The sequence below is a fragment of the Ranitomeya variabilis genome, chromosome 3 (assembly GCF_051348905.1).
Source record: "Ranitomeya variabilis isolate aRanVar5 chromosome 3, aRanVar5.hap1, whole genome shotgun sequence".
NCBI classification, from domain to species: Eukaryota; Metazoa; Chordata; class Amphibia; order Anura; family Dendrobatidae; genus Ranitomeya; species Ranitomeya variabilis.
The window spans coordinates 69,588,191-69,613,314 of NC_135234.1; the positions used below are offsets into that span (position 1 = coordinate 69,588,191).

At 42.4% G+C, this 25,124-nt stretch overlaps 1 protein-coding gene across 1 annotated transcript in view; it reads left to right on the top strand.

The window, feature by feature from the left end:
• The window catches only part of CRYBG3 (crystallin beta-gamma domain containing 3), a 176,147-nt gene that overhangs the window by 134,516 nt on the left and 16,507 nt on the right, over positions 1–25,124 (top strand). Inside the window, exons 14-18 of the mRNA XM_077294112.1 lie at positions 1,295–1,421; positions 2,740–2,772; positions 7,146–7,255; positions 8,718–8,844; positions 11,998–12,137. Coding sequence (XP_077150227.1) covers positions 1,295–1,421; positions 2,740–2,772; positions 7,146–7,255; positions 8,718–8,844; positions 11,998–12,137 — 537 coding nt within the window. The remainder of the gene's footprint in view (positions 1–1,294; positions 1,422–2,739; positions 2,773–7,145; positions 7,256–8,717; positions 8,845–11,997; positions 12,138–25,124) is intronic.

Consider the following 25,124-nt stretch of genomic DNA (forward strand, 5'->3'; position numbering starts at 1 on the left):
TTTAGCAGCTCGAGGACTTAAATTGGTGTTCATTGCATGTTTTTGGTAATTTTTGGTGAATCTGGACAGGTTGTTAAATATTATCTTCATAAAAGGGAAATAGTGGACACGTATCAGTTATACTATTTTGTGTCACCACCGTCGCATTTTTATGAAAATGTGACTTAGCAGCAAGTGTGTAATCCTGATAAATATACTAAATATTGATGAGAACTGTTTTCCAATCACTTTGTATGGAGAAGCCCCAGCTAATCAGTTGTCTCACATTTCTGGTCTTTAGAAAGTCCATAGTGTTGTAGATTGTTATTCCCAGTTGATGGAGGCGTCGTTGGGTTTTATAGAGTATTCGCTATTAATGATGCTTAGCTAATCAGCGCTAGTAAAATTAACAGGACTTAATTGGAAAAGGAGATGCGCACACTGGGAGATGAAACTGTGAAGCTCTAAGAATTAAGCAGAAGTTCATGGTAAACCTGTAGAAATCCCTCGTCTGCCTGGTGGACCTGGAAGAAGCCATGATTGGACATGCTTCCATGATGACACCGTAGAAATTGTGACTGTTTGCTGATATTATGCCTACAGCACTACATTCGCTAAAATATAGTTTTAAAAGTCTATGTGTACTGAAAACGCATAAGATGGAGCCTGAATAGTGGTATAAGGAGCCATGTGTAATGGCCCCCATACATTAGACTAGTCTCCCCTGAACCTATCGGTATTGGCGAGCTTTGCCGACAATCTAATGTGTATGGGAGTCTCCCGCTCTATAGATGAAGGATCAGACGTGTCTGATTTTGGACAGATGATCCCTTTGTTTCCCATGAGATAATCCACCATCGATGTCTGGCAGCGGCTCTCTCATAGAGTAGGGAGGAGGAGCGCCCAGCAGAACAGGTGCTACTGTGTATGGAAGGATCGCGGAAGATTGTTGCCGAACCATTGGTCAACTGTCACCTATGTCAAGTGTATGGGGAGCTTCAGCATATGGTGCTTCAATGAGATGTTGTACTTTCCCCAGTGACAATGCTTTAAAAAAGAAGCAAAAGGTACAGCATGGTCCTATAGATTTCTGTCTCTGCCAAGCACAAGGGCCACAGGTCAGTTCAGTGGTTAAATTCTTCCAAAATCCATATGCAGAAAGGTTGGTGACAACAAATCTAGCCTCACTCCGGTAACCTGATCGCTCACGTCAGTCCCTTTCTCGGACACTCACTAGTCCTAATTACCTGACAGTAGGCACGTGAGGAAATCCTTATTATTTATGACGGTATTAAAGGTGTATCTTACTCCCTAGGTGGGTGGCCTACGAGCAGAAGCATTTCTGCGGAGAACAATACATACTGGAAAAGGGCAGATATAAAACCTACATGGACTGGGGAGGCAGCAATAACATAATACTGTCTATTAGACCGGTTCTTCTGGTGAGTTTCCTATTATAGCACTGTAATTAGTTTATACTGCAAAGCAGCCATACTGATAGAGGAGGAGATGTGATAGACTTCTAATTAGAGGATGGGATTTTTTGAATAGTCTGAAGCAGTGTTTGAAGAGAATATGTCAGCAGGTTTTTGCTTCGTGTTCTGAGAGCTGCATGATCTAGGAATAGAGGCCCTGATTCCAGTAATGTATCACTTACTAGGCTGTGTGTTGCTGTTTCAATAAAATCAGTGTTTTATCAGAAAGAGATTATCACTACAGGACTAGGCGTCACGTAGTTCCTAGTCCAACTTCGCCCACACCACTGATTAGTAGCTGTCTGCTTATGCACAGAGTACAGAAAAAGCTACCAATCAGTGGGGGGACAGCAGAGAAAGCAGTGATTGTACCAAAAGCACACAGACCAACAAGTTACACATCACTAGAATTAGGTTCTCAACCCCTAAATCATGCTGCTCTCAGATTACATAGCAAAAGCCCAGCGATAGATTACCAGCTATCCATAAGTCAAGTACCTCTGTTAAAACAAATGACAAAGTGCTCCCAAAGCCATGATCTCACACTGTATTTTACCTATTCTAAGCACAGTATCATGTGACTACCCTCTGAGGATATGGTATTTTCCCCTCCAGGGCACATACCAAAGTTTGAGGGTTTTAAGAATTTGTAGAATTTTAAGACAGAAGGTCCCATTAGACTCAAAAAATGACTTAAAGGGATATTCCCCTCTCCAAGATCCTATCCCTATATGTACTAGATGTAATAATAATAATATCAGCAATATCTCCAACTAGAAATGTAGTATAGTTTTTTTGATTCGCTATGATGCTTAACCCATGTGCAGGCATTGCAGGACCTTCGGTATCCACGGTTAAGACCACTAGCAACTAGCTAACTGTCACTACATAAGTGGACGTAACCATGGATACCTAAGGTCCTGAAATGCCTGCACATGAGGAAAGAAACTATATTACATTTCTAATTGGAGGTATTTGCTAATATCATTATTATTACAACTACTACATATTGAGATAGGATCTTGGAGTTGGGAATAACTCTAAGTTGTCCTAGGTAATGGCCACCTATGTCTCTGTTTTCATTTTTGGTGGCCACTATTTTATGCTATTAGCACTTTCGGTCCAAGATCTCTTTGAGGCAGAATATATGCCGTATATATATATATATATTTAAAGTAGATTACTGGTGCAGATTTGTACAATTCTGTTTGCTCATACACAGTATATAAAGGAGTCTTGTGTACATAAAGGAGTCTTGCTGAAATAAGTTTCATTTCATTTTCAGGAACCTCTTGGACGGAACGACGTGAAACACTTGGTAAGTTCTGTTCTCTACTTCAACCTTAAGACATGATTTGGACCACGGAGCATTGAATGGTGGATTGTTTGTTTTGCCCCCACATTGGAGTTGATCCCACATATAAAACTCAAGATGGCCTTTATTTGTGGTTGATATTTAGAGAGCAGAAGATTAAGTACAAAAATCTTGATGAACTTTTCAGACCTTTTTCTTTGTAAGATTAGGTTTTCTGGCAGTGTTCCACAATGATTTGGAGATAGCACAAAATTGTAGTTATTCTGGCTTAGGTAAAGTGAGCTTTAGTATCTTCTAGAAGTTAAAGGGATTGCATTTTTTTTATTTTTCTGGTCCCTTTAGTAATGGGCTAATCACTGGGGCACAAACTACTTTAAATCCCTGTGGTCAACTTTTACTGCTAATGCTTCATCATTTTACTGTTGGGAAAGGTATCACAAAAAATGAATAGGCGACCAGGCAGCATCGTCATACCAAGTTCTCCATAATGCTGCTCTACGTTAACTAACCTGCGAGGTTCAAAGCGTGATCTCCTCTCTTTGACCTCCAAATACCCTGCTGGAGACTTCACCTCTAATGGTAAGGGATGTTCACGACATTTAGCCTACTGGTTTGCACATGCCTCCTACAGCTTTCAGCTTAATCTTAAAGCCTTGAGACTAAAGCCCCTCATGCACTTGACATAGCTGTCAGCCAAATAATTTTCAGCCGATCATTGGGCCGACGGCTATCTTGCCCAACTTTCATACACAGGAGCACTTGCTCTGTTGAGTGCTCCTGTGTTCTCTATAAAAGAGCCACTGCCAGACATGTCTTATGGCAGCTTATGTTTTAAGGAAAGAAGGATCTGCAGTCCAAAATCAGACATACTGGATCCTTAACTCCCACAGCAATCAATTGTTGGGGGACCCATCATATACATTGGACTGACAGATGAACCTATCAATGTCGGTAGTCTAATGTGTATGGGAATTTTTATCCTAGGAGATGTATGTGGTGTGTTTTTCTGTACAATTCTTCTTAAGGGTCCTGGCTTATTTGCATGCTCCCTTGGGAATGTGGACTATGTAGTGTGAGATACCATGATGGCTATTGTATCAGTAGCTGTAATTAATTACAAAACAAATTTGGAATCATTTGATTCTAGGTGTCACTCTGTGACTGTATGTAAATAGGGAAAAGGGCCATGCACGGTCCCTATGGCTGGAAACCAAACTGCACCTGCTCTCAAAGGTACCTCTAAAAGTGAGGAGGTTTGGGCCACCAGCCTTACTGGACTCCTAAGCTGTCCCCTCCCCAGGAAGCCTGGGACAGAAATGCTAGTGTATAAACACATAAAACAAACAGGGATAACAAAAAGCAACTAACATACAAAACACTCACGAAAGGTAGAGAGATATATAGGGAAGGGTAGGAATGTACAAACCAAATGGGAATATGACAATGAGGAAAGCATACACCCAAAAACAGCATGCAGCAATCTCCAGCAGCAACAATGATCTCCAACTCAGCACACGACTCCAAGGAGCTAGGAAGTAAAACTTTCACTAGCAAAGGCGAGAAGCTCTGGTCATATTTTATAGGGAGAGGAAATAACAAAGTCAGGAACAGCTGTGAGATGGAGCTGCAAGTTTGTAACCAGCATTAAAAGTGTTGTTAACCTCTTCAACACCAAAGGAAACAAAATCCATGGAAGATCTGCGATTCACAATACATAGTGATTTTCTAAGCCCAGATCTCCTAGGAGGACATGAACCACTTGTGACACTAGGACTGTATCTTACTGCTCTTGTAGGGTCAAAGAGAAATTTGCGTGAGGCAAAAATTGTCCCAATCACCCAGGGGTGAAGGTGGTGCAATGTACCTTCTTTGGATCCCATTGTCTGGAACTGATAAAAGCATTAATCTTGTACTGCGCCTATTTTATATGAACCTACTGGGGTCCATGATGGTTTTTTTTTGTAAATCTCTCTGGATTTGAAGACAATCACTAAAGCACTACATACAAATAGTTAGCTCCCACCTATTTCTCTCGACCCTCTCTGCCCCTCATATACCAGCATGCTCATCTTGGCTGAGCATTCCTGTGTTCTCAGCAAAAGGATCTTCCTTTGGAAATCTGTGTTGGATCCTTCTCTCCCTTAACATCATCTGACAAGGGGAGAGTCGGGGGGCCGCCACATACATTAAATGGATGGTCGATCTTGTCATTATCAGCAGAGCTCAGACGATTTCTTTACTTATGATATAGGATGGGCTGGAAAGTTGATTGTCTTGTTCAAGATATTTGCTTTTAAAGCACAAACCATAATAAATATCCAACTAGAAGAACAGGAAAAAACAGATAGAAAATAGGTAGTTAACAAATGCTTAGACCTGCATGTTATCAGGTATGTTTTATAGCTGTAAGCTATCAGTTCCAAAATAAGATGTAATTATGTCACTCTCAAATTACTTTCCCCAGGGTACAGCCGCCATGGTCGTTGTGTAAGGTTCTTCACATGACTTATATGGCTTATTTGCTTTTCTATCATTTATATTAAGGCTTTAGAATTAAGTCTTGAAATAAGTGAGAATTTCCCTCATTCTCGGGTCCACATTGTCTTGGAAAGTCTTTTAATAGTGACGTTTGGCCATTTTATTAGCACATCCAATGGACATAAGAATAGGGCCTTACAGGTCTAAAAAAATGCTCTGGCAGCAGATCTTCATGAAGGTGATGTCTCATAACTGGCGCATTTTTTATTGATTTTTTAGAGTATAGGGATGTGTACTGTTGGTATAAGAATCTCCTCACTTTAAAGCCCCCCTATATTTCTCACCAATATCATATGATATCACCGAGTATGCTGACCTTTTATTACAAGTTCTGGCTGCTGAATATCTGCAGATAGCTGGGTGGTACATCATCAGTACATGCCACCAGAAGTCATTACGTAGAAATAAGGCACTCCGGTCACCCACCAGCCTACAAAAATGTCATAAATATATTCACATTCCAGAATTAAATAAAAAAAAACAAACACATGGATGTCTATTAAATGATCAACTACATGGGAGATTATAATTTGGGCAGAAAGTCTTAAATAATATGCAGTTTTGAAACCAGATTCACTTTCATTGCGCTATGAATTTTCAGTATGGAATCCACTTGGAAAAATCACAAAATCTTCACTAAATCCAGTGTGGCCATGGATTCAGTGGTTTATGGAGTGGACCCATTAGCTCCTAAATTCAGTATTATCTACTAAATTCAAGAGAAATTCCTAAATATGGTGTTACTCTGCCTCCTGTATAGACAAGAACAATTTGCTGCAAAAATAAAGGCAACAGAATCAAATTCTAGTGTAACGTATGTTACAGGGTTACTGGTGCCGTACGTGAGGGGAGATATGTGTCACAAAGGTTGCTTTCCTGAGTGATGTGAAAGCCATAAGTGTTTTCTCCAGCATGGTATGTGCTGAGAGCAATCTAGTCACTATATGGGCATGGCTTTCATGGTGGGTAGGTCAGGGATGGGCGGGACGCCTACCCACCATATCTCCACCTCCAGGGTGTGGCTGGAGGAAGTTAAATATCCTGACAATTTTTTTCTGTTCTGTGTTGTATGGAGGAATGGAAGCCTCCATACTGAAGCTCCTGTGAGAGCTGCCATAGGTGTTGATCTAGAAGTAGTGGGCAGGACTTTGTATGAACTGTTTATTTTCTTTTGAGCCAGAAAGGCTGTTTTTCTGTTATCAGTTTGGGTTTTTGTTTCATGATGCAATAAACCACCCAAACATGGTCCTGTATCTACCTCGAGGAGCAGCTAAGTGAGCCAACCTTCCACACGTAATATGGAAGCCATTACTGTAAGACCAGTGCACTGTATAGAAGCCTGTATTCGTATTCTGTGGACAAGCCTGGTACCTGCTGGGGGCATCAAGTCGGCACCGTGACAATGCCATTCACAGGGTACAAGCTGCTGTAAACGAGGCATGTATTCTGTCGACAGTGTCTACAAAAAAGTGTCAAGGAGGTATTGGTTTATTGTCAACCTACTCCTTCTACTGTTTTCGGGAATTCTTCCCACTTGTAAATTGAGAGACCACAGTAATCGAATTATGTAGGTGTGTAATGCATTTTCCTAATGTAAGCAATAAAATGGATTTAGGTCAAAAGATTTTGTAAGAGAAAATAGTCAGTGATAAGTATTCCACATGGTGTAGAGCTGACCTCCAGTGATCAGGGAGACCATGCAGCACATGTTTATTTGTTCTGTAGCGCCAACACAGGAGAAATAGAGAGCTGCTTTTTAGGCTCCTGAATTGGGGAAACCCATCTACAATCCATCACATTTCAAGTTTTTACTACTTACATGTTTTGTGTCTTTGCAGATTAAAGTGTATTCAAGAACGGAATTCCAAGGGGAAGACATGGATTTCACTGAGGGCTTATCTGACTTTACATCTTGTATGCCGATGTCTTTCAAGGTCTTAAGAGGATGGTAAGAAACAGATTTATTGCTCAACAATATATCAAAAGTTCTGCAGGTGCACCACTGGGAAGGTGACATACCGAAGAGTAGGTATACACTTCAGTCAGAGCCTCCTTTAGGAAACTTCATTGGAAGTTCCACCACTTTTACCAGAACAGAACGGAAGCATACTGGACTGTATCCTCTCCGATGGCCACCTTCACCAAGAGGACCATGTTTGTCCATCATAGAACAGGGCTGTCTTTTTGTATTTTTTTATGTTCCCATAATGGAACAGAAAAACGGGACTGAAAACACCCTAGCCGAACCCTTCTTATTTATTATTATTGAATTCACCCAGTTATGCCACAAATCTATGATAGATGCAGGTCCTTCTAATAATGCGACCCGGATTTGTCTCAAGAATGGGGCTATGCTCTAGTGCTAGTGGATAGATGGCCAGCTTGACTTTTTATTTTCCCTGGACAGCTTATCAAAAACTTACGGACAGGCAATATTTTTTACGGACATATTGGAAAATCATAATAAAGCATTAGGATTGCAAATGATCCATGTCAACATGCCGACATTATCTGCATTAATTGTAGCCAATATATAGATTGTAGCCAATATATAGAGAAAAAGAGATTACATCAGCTCACCGATGTAGTTGTTCCTGGATGGGTGCTTTGCAAGAAAATCCTGAGTTCTGGTTCCCTGGTGAAACAAGGTAAGTATATGGAAGTACGAGAAGCATTAGGCCCACGCGTTTCAAGCAAAAAATGACTAAGAGCTTTTTTTGCTTGAAACGTGTAGGCCCAGTGTTTCTCATGTTGTTAATATGGGTCAAAAAAGTATATATTTTTTATTAATAATATAATCCCTTGGGGAAGTAGCTGGATTTTTCCTTCTTTGTACCTACCTCATGATACACAGATAACATCTATGTACTATCCAATGTTTTTCACAGACCCACTGATTTGAATGGGCGAGTTGGATCCCTGACTGTGTTCAAAAATAGACATGTTTTCTTTTTTGGGTTTTCGTTTGTGGACCTCAATAAAGCATGGACATGTGAATAGCCCATAAACTACATGAGGTCTATATTCTATACAGATAGGACAAGTACCTGAAAAACACATGAATGAGGACTTAGCGGCAATGTACAAGAAAGAATAGTGGCTTATTGCAGAACGATAGCATCAGACACTAGCAATAACCTCTTTCCTTTAGGAGATCTGTAGGATACTAATGTTTAGTGAGTTCAATGGTTGGTAAAGCATGTACCAATGGTAGTCAGGAGCTGCTCCTCAAGAGATCTTCTAGCAATGTTCCTGCCTGGTGAGGGGGTTGGGACTGGGAACCCCATGTTTGCGAGGTTGGTAAGGTGACAGATTTTGGACGCCATCATGCAGTGCTACACTACACTTTGTTTTTTCTGCTCGGTGTTGACCAGTAATGAGATATTTGTCACATTCTCGGTCTCTTCCAGCTGGCTGCTGTGCTATGGATCAGACGGTGATGACAATCTGTGCGTGCTGGAAGAGGGACATTTCCCAGACTTGGCCTCATGTGGATGCCCTACAGCCGAGATCAAATCCATCAAGCCAATAGATTATGTAAGATACTTGTAGCATCTGTTTCTCAATACTAATTGTACCTTTCCTAATATCACTAGTCAGTCAGCGGTGTCGGCATGTCCGCCTGGTTACTTGGTCTAAATTATTCAGTAGTGAGAATTACACTATGTGTTGGGAGGAAACAAGTGATGTTCTATCTGCTTTATAGATTTAGTTTGCCTACATGCATTCCTTATATTGCATTTTTGAAGAAATGTTCATTTTTGTATAAAATGTTCAGCAAATTTCCATTAGGGTATGTGCACGCGTTGCATTTTTTACACGTATTGTCACAAAGCTTAGTACCGGCAAGGTGATAAAGATTCCTATCTCATGCACAGGTTGTTTTTTTTTTTTTTCCTTAATTTAATTTTGAAGGATGTCAACTCTTTCAGGGTTTTTGCTGCAGATTTCACCCATATTAATGAGTAGGGAAAAGTTGGCGACAAAAACGCATGTATTTTATGCAGCATTTTCCGTGCCAACTATCAAGATTTGCAGAAGAATTTTCACCTGCAAATCCTGAACATGTGCACATAGCCTTATACTTTGTAATCCCTTATTTGTAATTTGTAATACCTGATATATTCAGAGTTGCATCCAGTCTAGTAAATTTTCTGTGAACTAAACAGTCTGTAGTCCAGACTAATACAATGGGGGTCTACACACCCGAATCCCCACCAGTCACTATTTCTGTCTCTATAAGGGCTCGTACACATGGCCGATTTTCTCATGAGTGGTATCTGTCGTTTTCACAGGTAGCACTTATATCCATGATATTCTATGGAGCTGTGCACATACCCAAGTTTTTTTTTTCCTCAAATGGTTTACCAAAAAAATCGAGGACATGTCCAATTTTGATCTAATTGTCCGATCAAAATCAGCAATGCAAGTGTATGGGTCCGTGAAAATGGGCTGGCAGAATGGAGAAGGTGGAGAAAGTTTAGTTTTTCTCTGCACATCTGAGACCAACTGCTATCATGCTGATCAGAATAATCAGACTGTTCTCAGATGTGGAAGGTCGCGTGACCCTGTCCTGAAACTGACCGCTTCATTAATATGAGTTCGTGTAGGCTTAGTACACAAATATCAGCAGGAAAAAGTTTAAAGCTATAACAGGTTCTCAGGTATAAAAAAATATATTTCCCGTGTTGCTGACAGAAACAAAAATCTTGATAATGATTAAGAATCGAAGACAGAGAAGTAAAAAACTGGCTTTATTGAAACAGTGTTTTGGTGCACTACTAAAGTCCCAAAAAGTTGTCAGATATGAGAAGCGCTGCAAAAATGGGGATGAAGGAGGCCTTGTAAATATGACAAATATGGGGACCAAATTAGAGATCCAGATTTACACTAAAACTTGTATTAGAAAGTTACATAATACAAAAATAAGGCTGTTAAAAGTCAGAAAACCCATATACAGTATACTAGATGGTCTAGTCATATATGTGAATGTACAGTGATAAAGGTTTGATAACTACCTTATGGTCCCCATACATACAAAGTGTGGAGGGAACCACAGAGTCTGGAGGGGACAGGATACTGAAAGGGACAGAGGTGTTTGAAGGGGACAGAAGTGTCTGGAAGTGACGGCTGAGTCTGGGGGGGCGGTGGAGTCTGGAGTGGACGGTGGGGTCTGGAGGGGATGGTGGAGTCTAGAAGAGATTGGAGCGGATAGAGGTGTCTGGAGTGGACAGTGGAGTTTAGAGGGGACTGCAGAGTCTGGAGTGGACGGTGGGGTCTGGAGGGGATGGTGGAGTCTAGAAGAGATTGGAGCGGATAGAGGTGTCTGGAGTGGACAGTGGAGCTTAGAGGGGACTGCAGAGTCTGGAGGGGACAGAAAACATGAAGGCACAGAGGTGTCTGGAGGGGATAGAGGTGCTGGAGTGCACAGAGGAGTTAAGAGGGGGCAGCAGAGTCTGGAGGGGCGGCAGAGTCTGGAGGGGGCAGCAGAGTCTGGAGAGGGGCGGCAGAGTCTGGAGGGAAGCAACAAACTCTAGAGGCGGGCAGAGATTGGAGGGGGCAGCAGAGATTGGAGGGGGCAGCAGAGATTGGAGGGGGGTGGCAGAGATTGGAGGTAGGCGTCAGAGTCTGGCGGGGGTCACAGAGTCTGGCGGGGGGCCACAGAGTCTGACGGGGTGTCAGAGTCTGGAAGGGGCGGCAGAGTCTAGAGGGTGGGCGACAGAGACTGGAGGAGGGCGGTAGAGTGTGGAAGGGGCAGCGGAGTGTGGAGTGGACAGAGAAGTCAATTGTCGCTATGTATGGGAAAGTCAGAAGATATAACAGTCTGCTTAACCATCATTTGACAAACATTTATCTAATGTGTATGGGAACCTTTATACACCTATAGATGACTGCTGATTATAACTTAGTCTAGATGATGATGGAGTAATGCTTGCTTTATTTAAGCTTTTCTGGACCCTTCTAATAAATCTAAGCAAATTTTGGAGGAATAGTCTACTTCATATAAGGGAACATATTAAGTAGGACGTTAGGACACCAGATCTTTCAGGTATACAGAACCGTGAAGCCACAGGTTGCTTATGTCTATCTTAAATGGGTTGATCCAGTTTGTTTTTCAGCAGCGAACCGCTCCTCTGACACGCGGCTTCCTGCTTGTCGGGGGGCAGAGCTATCCTGATCTCCTGAGGATTGACATTTTGGGCCAGCAGTATGAGACACTGTCCAGCATTATGCTCTCTACAATTCTGCTGTTGCAACAGAGAGGCGCAAGGGCTGTGAAGTTAGTCAGATCCAGAGACCCGACCAGCTTTAGAGCAGCACTTGCAAGCTGTAACCGCTTACAAGGACATGCCCATTGTCTAGGAGACTGGCCACTGCAGAGGTGGCCGGTAACCTAGGCACCGCGGTGTAAACTATAGAATTCCTCCATTCTTGAGAACAGAGAGAATTTTTAATATGGGGTAAGTTGCAAAGTTGCTTGAGACAACCCCATTAAGAAAGAGACAAAGTTCTAGAAAGCAGGGGTCAGGATGCAGCTGCCCTCAGATTATCTCGGTAATGTATTATAGTTATACAGTCAAAACTTCACAGAACACAAATTCTTTAAGAAATCTTTGACTTCATCTATGTGAAAAGGAGCATTATGAGTTGGTTTTGCCATAACATTGTATTTTTTCATATTAATTGTAGGTCTTTGCGGAACCTTCTCTAAGTCTGTTTGCCCTGGACTCGTGTGAAGGGAGACAGTTGCACTTTGAGGACGCTGTGACCTCTGTCCTTAGCAAGGACCTTCACTTCTATGCCCAGTCTGTGTGGGTCAGGAGAGGACTGTAAGTATCAGCAATCATTGGAATTGATTTAAAGGGTCTGTGGAACAGGACACTCATTATACCTTTTAAAAACCAGTTTGTTCTCCCGTTATGTTGGTTTATCACAAAAGAAAATTGTCTCCTCATAGGTTTGTGCTTCTAATAAAAGACTTATTAGCGAATCACTAAGAGATAGACTTGAACAAAAAGCTTTACAGGGCCTTAGCCCCTTCGGAAACATCATTGGTTTGTGGCTGCTGAACCAGAGCCTCGCATACCTCCTCCTACCTAACGGGATCCCAAGCACTTCATCTGCATGCCTGGTGCAATGTTGTGGCTGCTCTATGTACCTCTTCTTACCTGATGTGATCCCCAGTGCCTCTTCTGTAGGCCTGGCGCAATGTTGTGGCTACCCCGCATGCCTCCTCTTACCTGACTGGATCCCCTGTGCCTCTTCTGTAGGCCTGGAGCAACGTTGTGGCTGCCGCGCGAATCTCCTCTTACCTGATGGGATCTCCAGCTCCTTTTCTGTAGGCCTGGCACAACGTTGTGGCTGCCCAGCGTACCTCCTCTTACATGACGTGATCCCCGGCGCCTCTTCTGTAGGCCTGGTATAACGTAGTGGCTGCACCGCGTACCTTCTTCTTACCTGACAGGATCCCCAGTGCCTCTTCTGTAGGCCTGGTGAAATGTTGTGGCTGGCCTGCATACCTCCTCTTACCTGATAGGATCCCCAGCACCTCTTCTGTAGGCCTGGTGCAACGTTGTGGCTGCCCTGCGTACCTCCTCTTACCTGACGTAATCCCTAGCGCCTCTTCTGTAGGTCTGGTATATCGTAGTGGCTGCACCGCGTACCTTCGTCTTACCTGACAGGATCCCCAGTGCCTCTTCTCTAGGCCTGGTGCAACGTTGTGGCGTCCCTGCATACCTCCTCTTACCTGATAGGATCCCCAGTGCCTCTTCTCTAGGCCTGGTGCAACGTTGTGGCGTCCCTGCATACCTCCTCTTACCTGACGGGATCCCCAGCGCCTCTTCTGTAGGCCTGGCGCAATGTTACTGTTGCAGCGCATTGCTCGCATGACTTAACGCCTACTAATCAGAAGAGACCACCAGGGATGTCAGCAAATGGGAGGTAACTCGTAGGGTTCTGGTCAGCAGCTTTGAACTACCAAGGTAGCTGAAAGGGACTAGGGTTCTTTCCTCAACTCCGTTAAGTGAAACTAAACCAGTTTTATTTGGTCTGACTACTAATATACAGTAAAACACAGAGCAGAGGAGCAGATGATCATGGGTGATGGATGAGTGGAACAAGTGCAAGAATTAACTAACTGTGGCTGCTGTCACTAGTAAAGAGACACTGGAGACGAAAAACTGGACACGCATGGTCCTCTGCTACATAGATAACCTAACTCCGAAAATGAAAGTTTGGCATTTTCTTCTTCTTTGGTTAGAGCTATAGATATTTTTTTTGCTTTGTTGGGTAAATGTTGAATGACAAATCAGCATGTTCCTTTTTGATCTTGAAGCTCTCAACTTTAGCCCCCATGTTAATGGAGTTTAAGTGAGCATGAGCTACCAATGCCACATTCATTGTCCATAGGAATGGTGGTCACACATGTTCAGTGCCTCCATTCACATAGGATAACTTGTGCTTCCAGATCAGTGAGGCTTTTAGCAGCCAGACCCCTGTGATCACACATTTATCTTCTATCCTGTGAATAGGCGATAAAAGTTCTTTACTGGACAAACCTTTAAAACTCCAGAGAACTTGAGAACTCATTGCTTACGGAGGACTCAGCTCTCCTGATAACAAATTACACTAGAACATCTTTCTTGGAAGCCTTTATTGTGCTGTCCCTCTGTTATTCCTCCTGTAAACGGGTGAACAAATGAATAATTGAAAGTTACTAGTCCATTTCCATTTCTTCTGTTCAATCAGATACAGTACCCCAGTGACAAAAGGAATAGTAAACTCAAGTTATTCATATATTTTAAACAGAGAATCTTATGAGAAACACAAGTGTTCAATACATCATAAGTCTACTCAGAGACTTGTAGACAAGAAATAAAGTCAGAAATCCACCAAAATACACAAAACCTAATTCTACAAAAACATAAAATGGTAAAAACAATGTGCCATGCTTGGATAAGGCAGCCTAAATCATAGAAAACCACAGCACTTACATATCCTATGATTTATGCTGTTCTCTACCACTGAGCACCTACATCTATTTGCCCGCCATTATTTCCTCTATGGATAAGGCAGCGTGGAACGGTGAGCACAACTCAATAGTGTTCATAAGGTGTCAGAATTATGGATGTCATAAAGGGCAAAGTGCAATTTACCATAGACAGTAATCCAAATTCATATCATATGTAATTGTAATATGTAAGAGCCAGCTTATCACTGTATGAGTCCAGGCAAGAAAGTAACAGATGGGATAATACCTCTATGTACAGTAGATCACACAGGATCCACCATTCACAATTGATGATGTCACAGCTCACCTCCTCCTCCTGTACAATGACAGATAACACTATATACACTAGATAACACAGGATCCACCATTCACAATTGGTGATGTCACAGCTCACCTCCTCCTCCTCCTCCCTTCACAATGACCTTTGACCAGATAAGAGCATGTCTATAAATCTTTCTTGTATAAATCAATAAATCAATGAGTCAGAGCTTGTTTACTCCTGCTTATATCCATGTGGCTGTTCAAAGAAACAGAAAGTATAGGCCTAATAATAGGCCAGTGGGAAGATTGCAAGATATTTTAAATATAGATAATGATATGTAAAATTAACTTTTTTAGTAAATTACATAAAAACCTGTTCTATGTATATATATATATATATATATATGATGTATACACGCAATGTATACACATGATACTTAGGTATAATAGTTTTTTATCCTTGGAAGTCCTCGCTGTATGGGTGGGAGCAGGCTGATAATGGACCGCTGCTGTGGTGCACCCCCATATTCAACCTTCATATCCATGAGTGGCCATTAGATATGGGCTGTTGTTGGTTGCTATGAATCCTCAGCAGAATTTTAATTTTCCTGCCATATTCTTTGTCTAAGGCCGGTGCTACATGGTGATTTTGACTGTTACCCAGGTCGTGTGGCCAAAAATTACTATGTGCCATTTCTACATCGTAGAGTAATGCAGGTGTGAATGGAGTAGTATTGTGACCTTTTAGGTACCACAACCATGACAAATGGGTCTCGACTCTGACTGGGTCTGACATTTTGTGACTTGTCACAGTACCATAGGAGTTCACAATGCTACCCCAATCACCTGTATTATGCTGTGGTTTAGAAATGGCACATCGCAATCTTTGGCCAGGGTTGGGTGGGCTGTTGGCCTTGATGGCAGCCCTTCACTTGTTCCATTGGAGCTCTTGATCTATCCAGGGTAATGAGAGTTTTGCCCCAAGGGAGAATGATACTCAGAGTCCCCTGACAAGGTGCAGCCCTTGCAGAACTATGTGTTATATTTGCAGGGAGTTTCTGTCACACTCAAACACGTTACTTTCCACCTCCAAACTAAACAATTTGTGAAAGGAAATGTTGAACGTCTTTAGTACTGGTATTTGGACCCGCCTGTTTGCACATTCTTGTGTGTGTCACTTTCTGAGATTATTCTTGTGTCTTCTTGTGAACATGACAGGATTGTTGTGTGACAGCCTCTCTATTTCATAGAAGTCTTTTGTGTCGTTAAAAAATACTTTTTGGCTATTAAAACAACTTTGTAATACTTCAACATCTTCATAAAATTGTACATTCTTTCTTACACTCATTTATATGTTATCATCTATACATTGAATGGGTTATCCGGCAATAGAAAAGAATAGACAACTAGAGGAAATGGCAAATAAAAAACATCCTAAATAATTTTAATTAGCAGATCACAAACATTTTGTCTAGGGAGTCACTATATAATTTAAATGGCCACCCTCTTCTTGCACTTACAAAAACTGTCTATGAGCATATACAGAGGAAATTTTCCCTGATGAACCTGTAGATAACCTATACCATGTATTGTCATTCAAAGTGACATGGTGGACAACAGTGTGAGCAGCCTCCTCTTACCTTAGCACCCCTCTTATCTATAGCATTAGATCAGAAAGACATGATTTACAGCAGTGTGAGCAGCCTCTTCTTATCTTAGTACTCCTGGTATTTCCAGTAATAGATCAGAAAGACATGGTTGACAGCAGTGTGAGCAGCCTCTTCTTACCTTAGCACTCCTGGTATCTCCAGTATTAGATCAGAAGCACATGATGGACAGCAGTGTGAGCAGCCCCTTCTTACCTCAGCACCCTTCGTATCTCCAGTATTAGTTCAGATACACAAGGTGGACAGTATTGTGAGCAGCCTTTTCTTTCCTCAGTAATCCTGCCAACTCCAGTATTAGATCAGAAATGTGGACAGCAGTTTGAGCAGCCTCTTCTTACTTCAGCACCCCTGGTATCTCCAGTATTAGATCAGAATGACAGGATGGATAGCAGTGTCAGCAGGACACTAGGCTCTTCTTACTTGAAAACTCCTTGTATATCCAGTATTAGATCAGAAAGACAAAGTGGGTAGCAGTGTGAGCAGCCTCTTTTTATCTTACCTCAGCATCCCTGGTTTCTTCAGTGTTAAGTTAAAAAAAAATTTGTGAACAGCAGTGTGAGCGACCTTTTCTTACCTCAGCACTTTTGGTATGTCCAGTAATAGATTAGATAGGCTGGGTGGACAGCAGTGTGAGCAGCCTTTTCCTACCTTAGCATATATTTAGCATTTATTATATCTCCAATATAAGATCAGAAATACAGGATGGACAGCAGTATGAGCTACCTCTTACCTCAGCATGTCTGGTATATTCAGTATTAGATCAGAAAAACCTAGTCGACAGAAGTTTGAGCAGCCTCATCTAACCTCAGCACAACTGGCATCTCCAGTAGTAGATTATCAATGTTTAAAAGCAGTGTGAGCAGCCTCTTCTTACCTCAGCACCCTTGGTATGTTAAGTGTGAGGTTAGACAAGGTGGACAGAGGTGTTGGCAGCCTCTTCTTACTTCAGCACTTTGGTATCTCCAGTATTATATCAGATAGACTTTGTGGACAGCAGTGCAGTCACGCTGCAGCAATGCAGGTATGTGCAGACTCCACGAGGGAGAGTGGGTGACAGAAAAAGAGGTCACACTTGCCGCACCGCAGCCCAGTGCACGCTGCATTGCGCCACCAGGTGGCGACAGAGAGTGGTCAAAACGAGCCAAGTCAGTAACGGTCAGTAAGCGTATAGTTTAAAAGGGAAAACAGAACTCGTGGTCAAAATACAAGCCGAGGGTCAGAACCAGCCAGGAGCAAAGGTACCAGAGACGTGAGACAGAGAACGGAGTCAGAGTAAGCCAAAAGGTCAAAAAGCCAGACAAACGTGTGGTAACAAAGACGGAAAACAGGAGACGAAGTCAGAGTTTTAGCCGAGTCACAAACGGAGGGGACACACACCAGAGTCACACTAGGTCAGGTACAGGAGACATGTCAGGTACAGGTAAGGTAGGTCAGAGGCAAAAGGAACACAGGGGTGTCACAGGTTAGCAGTCCCAGCAAGCCCAAAACTATCACTGACACAAGCTGCCAGCAAGAGCACCAAGAAATAGCCACTCCCAAATCAAAGAGAGGCAGAAATAGTTAACCCCACCATGACCAGGCCGGAGTAGGAGAAACAAAGCAAGCTCCGACCCGGATCATGACAAGCGCAAGCAGCATCTTCTTACCTAAGCATCACATAAACGTAAGTCATATGAAAGTCACATTTTATGACCTAATTAATGGAAGTCTAGTAATCCTCTTATCCCAGGGAAAATCAAGATATTTTTCAGTTATGCAAATTATTTGATAATGTGTGTCATATCAGTCAGTTTAGGACCTGGGGAAGCCTACCAGTGTCCGGAATTAATATGTATTAGCTCTTATTTCACTTGGAAACAAATCAATAGAAATTATAGAAACCTCGGAGATCCACCTAGAGATCATGCATATCACTAATCATGCATTACACCTCGATACACATCTCTATTTCTTGAATCAGTTATTTCCAATCATCACACACAGGTAAGATGCAGTTAGTAATAACTGTGTATGACAGAAGGAGGAACGGAGATGAATGCTGACCTATTCTAAGTTCTATTCTGCTTATAAACATTTATGATTTGGCACATATGTTACGGATTAAGGCAATGTCATTTGTCTGTGGTTTGTCATGTATTTGGCATATACTGTACTAAAATGCATACTGGGGTCTCCTTGTTCTTCTGTCACGTACCATACATTATTTGTCTAAGCACCAGCCCAATAATTTAATGGATCGCTCATCTGCTCTTGCTCAGGTTGACTGCCCCTGCCTCATCGGCGCCACTTGTCACACTTGTAGCCAGGAACCATAGAATGCTGTTGCACTCGTTTTTTGAAAGCCAGATTGCTGGAAGCCATTGTAATGTAATGTTTTTTTTAGTGAAGATGTCTGAGCAAAGCACAAGATTGTTATTTTTACATCAATTTTTCAATGTCATATATAATGCATGTATTTGTATGGAGTCAGTATTTTAATCACTGTGGTATTTTTTAAGGTAGCCACGCGGTGATGCTTGAGGGTGCAGGCTGCGTGGCAACCTACATACCAGCCAGTAGTCTGGAGAAGGGAGACGTTAGTGCTGTTGTGTTTGGCAGACAGAGGAGATGTGAGATTTACAAGATTTAGCACGCTATACAGCTCTGGCAAAAATGAAGAGACCACTGCAAAATGTTCAGTTTGTCTGATTTTTCTCTTTATAGGGATATTTTTGAGTAAAATTTAAATTGTTCTTTTAGTCTATCAACTTCTGACAACATGTCTCCGAATTTCCAGGCAATAAATATTGTATTTTTTTTCTAACAAAGAAAAAAGGGTCAATATAAAAAAAAAATGCTTGCAGACCTCAAATAATGCAAAGAAAACAAATTCATAATCATTTAGAAACAACAATACTAATGGTTTAACTCAGGAAGAGTTCAGAAATCAATATTTGTGGAATAACCATGATTATTAATCACAGCTTTCATGCGTCTTGGCATGCTCCCCACCAGTCTTTCACAATGCTTCTGGCACAAAAATGTAATCAGTTCTTCTTTGTTTGATGGCTTGTGATTATCCATCATCCTCTTGATTACATTCCAGAGGTTTTCAATGGGGTTCAGGTCTGGAGATTGGACTGTCCATGACAGGGTTTTGATGTGGTGGTCTCTCAGTTTTTGCCGGAGCTGTATATTTAGCGGCTGTCCTCAATATTGCAGCTTTGTCCCATGCACTTGAATTCATCTTGATTGACAGGTCTTTCATGTTCACCTATTATAGCGAAGGAAGTCATAGGAGAGCCAGTCTGAACACTTCTCCCATTGCCCCGCGCTTTTTAACTCAATGGTTTCTAGAACAGAATTAACTTCTTGAGATACTGGTCCGTGAGTTTTGTTCTTGAGGAACAAATACAGAACATACATTGTAAACTATGTTTTATGTCTCACCCGGTGAGACTCCTGATCTGGATGAGCAGTTGTTATGCAGCATGAACTGAAGAAATTGGTATGGCAGGGACATCCGGATGGAACAAATCAAGCTGATCTGACAAAACGGCAGCAGGACAATGAACCTGGAATCAAGGGATCAGATGAAGCAGAGTTAAGGAAATGGCACCAGGCGTGACGCAAGGAAGCAGGGTAGTCTCATTGATGAAGAACTGATGAAGCCAAGCTGAGTTACACAGGAGGCAATGGCAGTACTGGACCAGCGGAGTAGCAGAGTTAAGTCAGCAATACAGCACAGTTGATTTTGTCACATAGTCCAATGCAGAACTGACTGCAGTATGGCAGAGTTAATTCTGTGATATAGCAGAGCTGAGTTTGCCACAGAGTCTTATGCAGAGTTGACAATAGAATGGTAGAATTGACTCGGTGAAATAATAGAGCTGGACCAATCACTGGCTCCAATGCATTGCTGGCTGCGAGTCAACCCAGCAGTGTAGCAATACTGGATTATCACTAATCTAAGGCTGAACTGGTCCGTATAATAGCAGAGTACTCAGCAATGTAGCAGGCCTGAACTTCTTAAGTGATCAAGGAAACCAGAAATTAACAAACAGTCCACAGTTGTGACCTAAATGACAACTACCTGAATACTCAGATGATGGCCTGCTACCTGAGCCGGCCTATAAGGCTTGTCAGAGGAGCGTGAGCGTGTTAGATGTCAGAGGAGCGTGCTAGATGTCAGAGGAGCGTGCTAGCTGTCAGAGGAGCGTGCTAGATGTCAGAGGAGCGTGCTAGATGTCAGAGGTTCGTGCTAGATGTCAGAGAGGCGTGCTAGATGCCAGAGAGGCGTGCTAGATGTCAGAGGAGCGTGCTAGATGTCAGAGAGGCGTGCTAGATGTCAGAGGAGCATGCTAGATGTCAGAGGAGCGTGCTAGATGTCAGAGGTTCGTGCTAGATGTCAGAGGAGCGTACTAGATGTCAGAGAGGCGTGCTAGATGCCAGAGAGGCGTGCTAGATGTCAGAGGAGCGTGCTAGATGTCAGAGAGGCGTGCTAGATGTCAGAGGAGCGTGCTAGATGTCAGAGGAGCGTGCTAGCTGTCAGAGGAACGTGCTAGATGTCAGAGGAGCGTGCTAGATGTCAGAGGAGCATGCTAGATGTCAGAGGAGTGTGCTAGATGTCAGAGGAGCGTGCTAGCTGTCAGAGGAGCGTGCTAGCTGTCAGAGGAGCGTGCTAGATGTCAGAGGAGCGTGCTAGCTGTCAGAGGAGCGTGCTAGCTGTCAGAGGAGCGTGCTAGCTGTCAGAGGAGCGTGCTAGATGTCAGAGAGGCGTGCTAGATGTCAGAGGAGCGTGCTAGATGTCAGAGGAGCGTGCTAGCTGTCAGAGGAACGTGCTACATGTCAGAGGAGCGTGCTAGCTGTCAGAGGAGCGTGCTAGCTGTCAGAGGAGCGTGCTAGCTGTCAGAGCGTGCTAGATGTCAGAGAGGCGTGCTAGATGTCAGAGGAACGTGCTAGATGTCAGAGGAGCGTGCTAGCTGTCAGAGCGTGCTAGATGTCAGAGGAGCGTGCTAGATGTCAGAGAGCGTGCTAGATGTCAGAGGAGCGTGCTAGATGTCAGAGGAGTGTGCTAGATGTCAGAGGAGCGTGCTAGATGTCAGAGGAGTGTGCTAGATGTCAGAGGAGTGTGCTAGATGTCAGAGGAGTGTGCTAGATGTCAGAGGAGCATGCTAGATGTCAGAGGAGCGTGCTAGATGTCAGAGGATTCTGATGCGCCAGGGAACAGAGAATGACGGAGGTTGGAGGAAGATGCAAGACTTGACGCTTGATCCAGGAAAGATGAGTAACATTTTGGTCACATCCTATGCAGACGTCAATCTTTTTTTTGGTGCAAACAGATGATTACATGTATTTATTATTACAGTGCATCATTGTATTGAGCTCTGGTTGATATTAAAATTTTGACTTTTGATAAGATTTGTAGCTTGTTGGCAAACCATCCTGTGACAGTAAAATCGAAAACCGAAATTTATGACTAATGGAAAACAAACTTGACTAAAGACGTTCACATGAGATTTTATGTCAATCAGAGAGTGTTTGCAAATTATACAAAGTAACTTCAATTTACTTAAAATCTCATATATTCTCCTCTTTAGTTATAGCTTTACTTATTATATTGAGTACTGGCATAAAATTAAATAAAAATGAAAGCTCTTGCTTCAGGACAGGCATGTCGGTATGCCACCAGATAGTAGCTGTTTGCAGTTATGTCTAGTTAACAATTCTGCAAACTTACATCTATCGGCAGCTCGGTGGCTCAGTGGTTAGCACTGTTGCTTTGCTGGGGTACTGGGTTCAAATCCCACCAAGGACAACATCTGCAAGTGATGATAATGTATTTAAAGTGTTGTGGAATATGATGGCACGATATAAGAAAAGCATAATAATAATCTATGGCATAAACAGGCATTCAGTATAAAGTTGTGGAAGAGGTATGATGATACAAGATGCTGTTGGGCCTAAGGGATGCCATCTCTTCTGTTGGGTGATGTTCTCTTGGTGCTGCCTAAAAAAAAAAACTAAACTCCAGCAAAGACATATTGTGATTGGCTGTAGTGGTCACATAATAATAATAATCTTTATTTTTATATAGCGCTAACATAATCCGCAGCACTTTACAGTTTTGCACACATTATCATCGCTGTCCCCGATGGGGCTCACAATCTAGATTCCCTATCAGTATGTTTTTGGAGTGTGGGAGGAAACCAGAGAACCCAGAGGAAACCCACACAAGCACGGGGAGAACATGCAAACTCGTTGCAGATGTTGTCCTTTGTGGGATTTGAACCCCGGACTCCAGTGCTAACCACTGAGCCACCATGCTGCCCTGTGTCAGACGTACAAAGGGCATCTGGCCACCAGCCTAAGGTGATAAGTAGAATTTTGTTGCTTTTTTTGTGGTTTTATTTTTTAACATTTGATGAATGTCAGTTTATTGTGGACACTTGCTGTTTATTACCCATGAAATATAAAACCGTGTTCCATTTCCCCATTGGGAAAAGATTGCCAATAAATCTATGATCACTTCACTACAGATGATAAAAAAGTCAATTTATTGTCTGAAAATGTCTGCCATGCGTGGATTCGATTTATTACAATCTCACCCACTTTGCTGCTTCTGGATTTTTTGCGACTGTGGATTTTTTTTTTTCTTAACATCTGAAAATCCGGATGCAGTTCCTATACCTGTGAACATACTGTAAGGGCTCGTTCATAGGACCATAATTCCGGCACGAGCGTGGTCTGTGGAAAAAACGGAGAGCGCTCGGACTGATGTGACCTAATCTGTGTGTGATAAAAATTGCAGCGCGCACTAGTTTGTTACATAAATTTTATGGAACTTACCTATTCAAGTCTATGGATGAGTAACAGGAAACGGAGCTACAGTATAACATCCGATATTTACGGATACATTGCAATTCTGTAACATAGAAAACTATAAATCATCAATAGCTGCTGAGTAAAAACACGGATTGTATATGGATGACAAGTGAGAAAAAAATCGTCCAACTTTTCTGGATGAAACTCAGACCGATTTTTATACGTTCGTGTGAATCTACCCTATTGGGGGCAATTTTTAGTCTATCGCCCAACCTCTACAAAATCAGAAACAAGTTGTTACGGAACTGCAACACAGAACTAGGATAGAAGGCGGAAAACTGACCCTGCACTGAGACTAGGCTGATACCGTACGATGGAGTAGGCGACCCATTCCTTGCGAATAGACCCACCGACGATCCTAGGTTAATCTCAAGCGAAGACCTATAGATAGGGGGATGGAGGTCCCTAAAAGATCTAAGGACTGGGTATAAAAACAGGTCACCTCCTAATAGAAACACAGAGACGGCTGCAGAAACCAACTGAAAACAGAAACTAAGGATAGAAGAACCAGAGGTCCCAGAACTGCATAAAATCCAACACAGAAAGCTATCAAAGCACCTAGCCCGAACTAACGGATTAACACTGTTGTCCAGCAAGGACTGGGAGGCAGGTGCTGGGTAATAAAGGGTGATACCAACACCTGACCTAAGACAACCCAGCACCAGGGGAAAAAGACCAGCAGCCAGAAAACCACAACAAGATGGCGGATGGTCAAAAACAAAACAGATTGTAACACAAGTAAGCAATGAATAATTTGTAACAACTTGACAAAAGAGGAGGACTGAAGAACTCTATTCCCATGTAATCTGGTGACCATCAGTCCTTATGGGCCGCACGTGCCAACCTCGCCACTATATCTCATAGTCAAGCAGTGTGATCTCTGGGTGACTTCCAGGCATGCATCCTCATGGGAAAAGATGATTATTTTTGAAGTCTTAACAGAGCTGTCACCTTTAAGCCACCAGTCATGAACTCCTGAGCACATTTTCCACGTGGGCAGTAGAAGTTGACATGTTAGTACAGTATTGCTGTGGGAATAGACCCCCGATGTGCGTGTGACTGTGCTTATACTATACTAGATTCTTCGTTTCTAATTGTATAATGTCTGAAGACGGCTTATGATATACACAAGTTTTTCCTGCAGTCCTATGTAAAGAATAAACAAGCACATAGTGATAGCTCTGCTACGCCTGTATAATATATGTAGTTTCTATGACGATTTAATATGCAACCTTGATTTAACACCATCCAGATCCATACGAATAAGAATTGTTACCTGTGGGTAGGAACACATATACCTGTCAAGCGGTGAGGAGAAAGCGCTGACTGTTACGTATCTATTTCTGCTTCCTTCTCTGGAGATTAGATATCCGAGGAGACTACAGCAGGGACAGACCAATGACAAACATATGCAGTCAAATATTAGGGCTTATGTGTTGTGTGCTTCTGTTCTTCCCAAAGGCACCTTTCCTGAAGTTCCACCACCTGCGTGTAATATAACCCTCTCCTCATACTGATATTAGATAGGGCACCTTGTCTGCAGCCGATCCTGATGATACACGCGGAGATAATCATTTTTATATTGGAAAAAGGAGCGAGAACAGCAACCTGCAAACCTGCACTGAGCCTTGTGGGGGCGCATTTGAGGCAGACTCGCATTGGCATGAGTACAGTAGAGCTAATTGCAGCAGTAGGAGCCAGCTCTGATCGCAGTTTAACCCCATAGGTGCCGCTATTTCCCCCCTTCCTGTACACTGACAAAGACCAGATGATCAGTAATTGTACTTACAGTGTATTATACAAGCATTCAAGTGATTGAAAATGGAATAACAAAGACTGCAAAAAATAATGAAAAAATAAGTCACATTTTATGCCACCCTTCTCTTCTCAAAATGTTAATAAAGTAGAAATAATAGGTATTCCATAAAAATGGAAGAGAAAATTTCCATCGTACTCCTATTTTAGGAAACACCTGTCATTCCAATGCCGCTGACCGACCTGAAATATTCAATGCA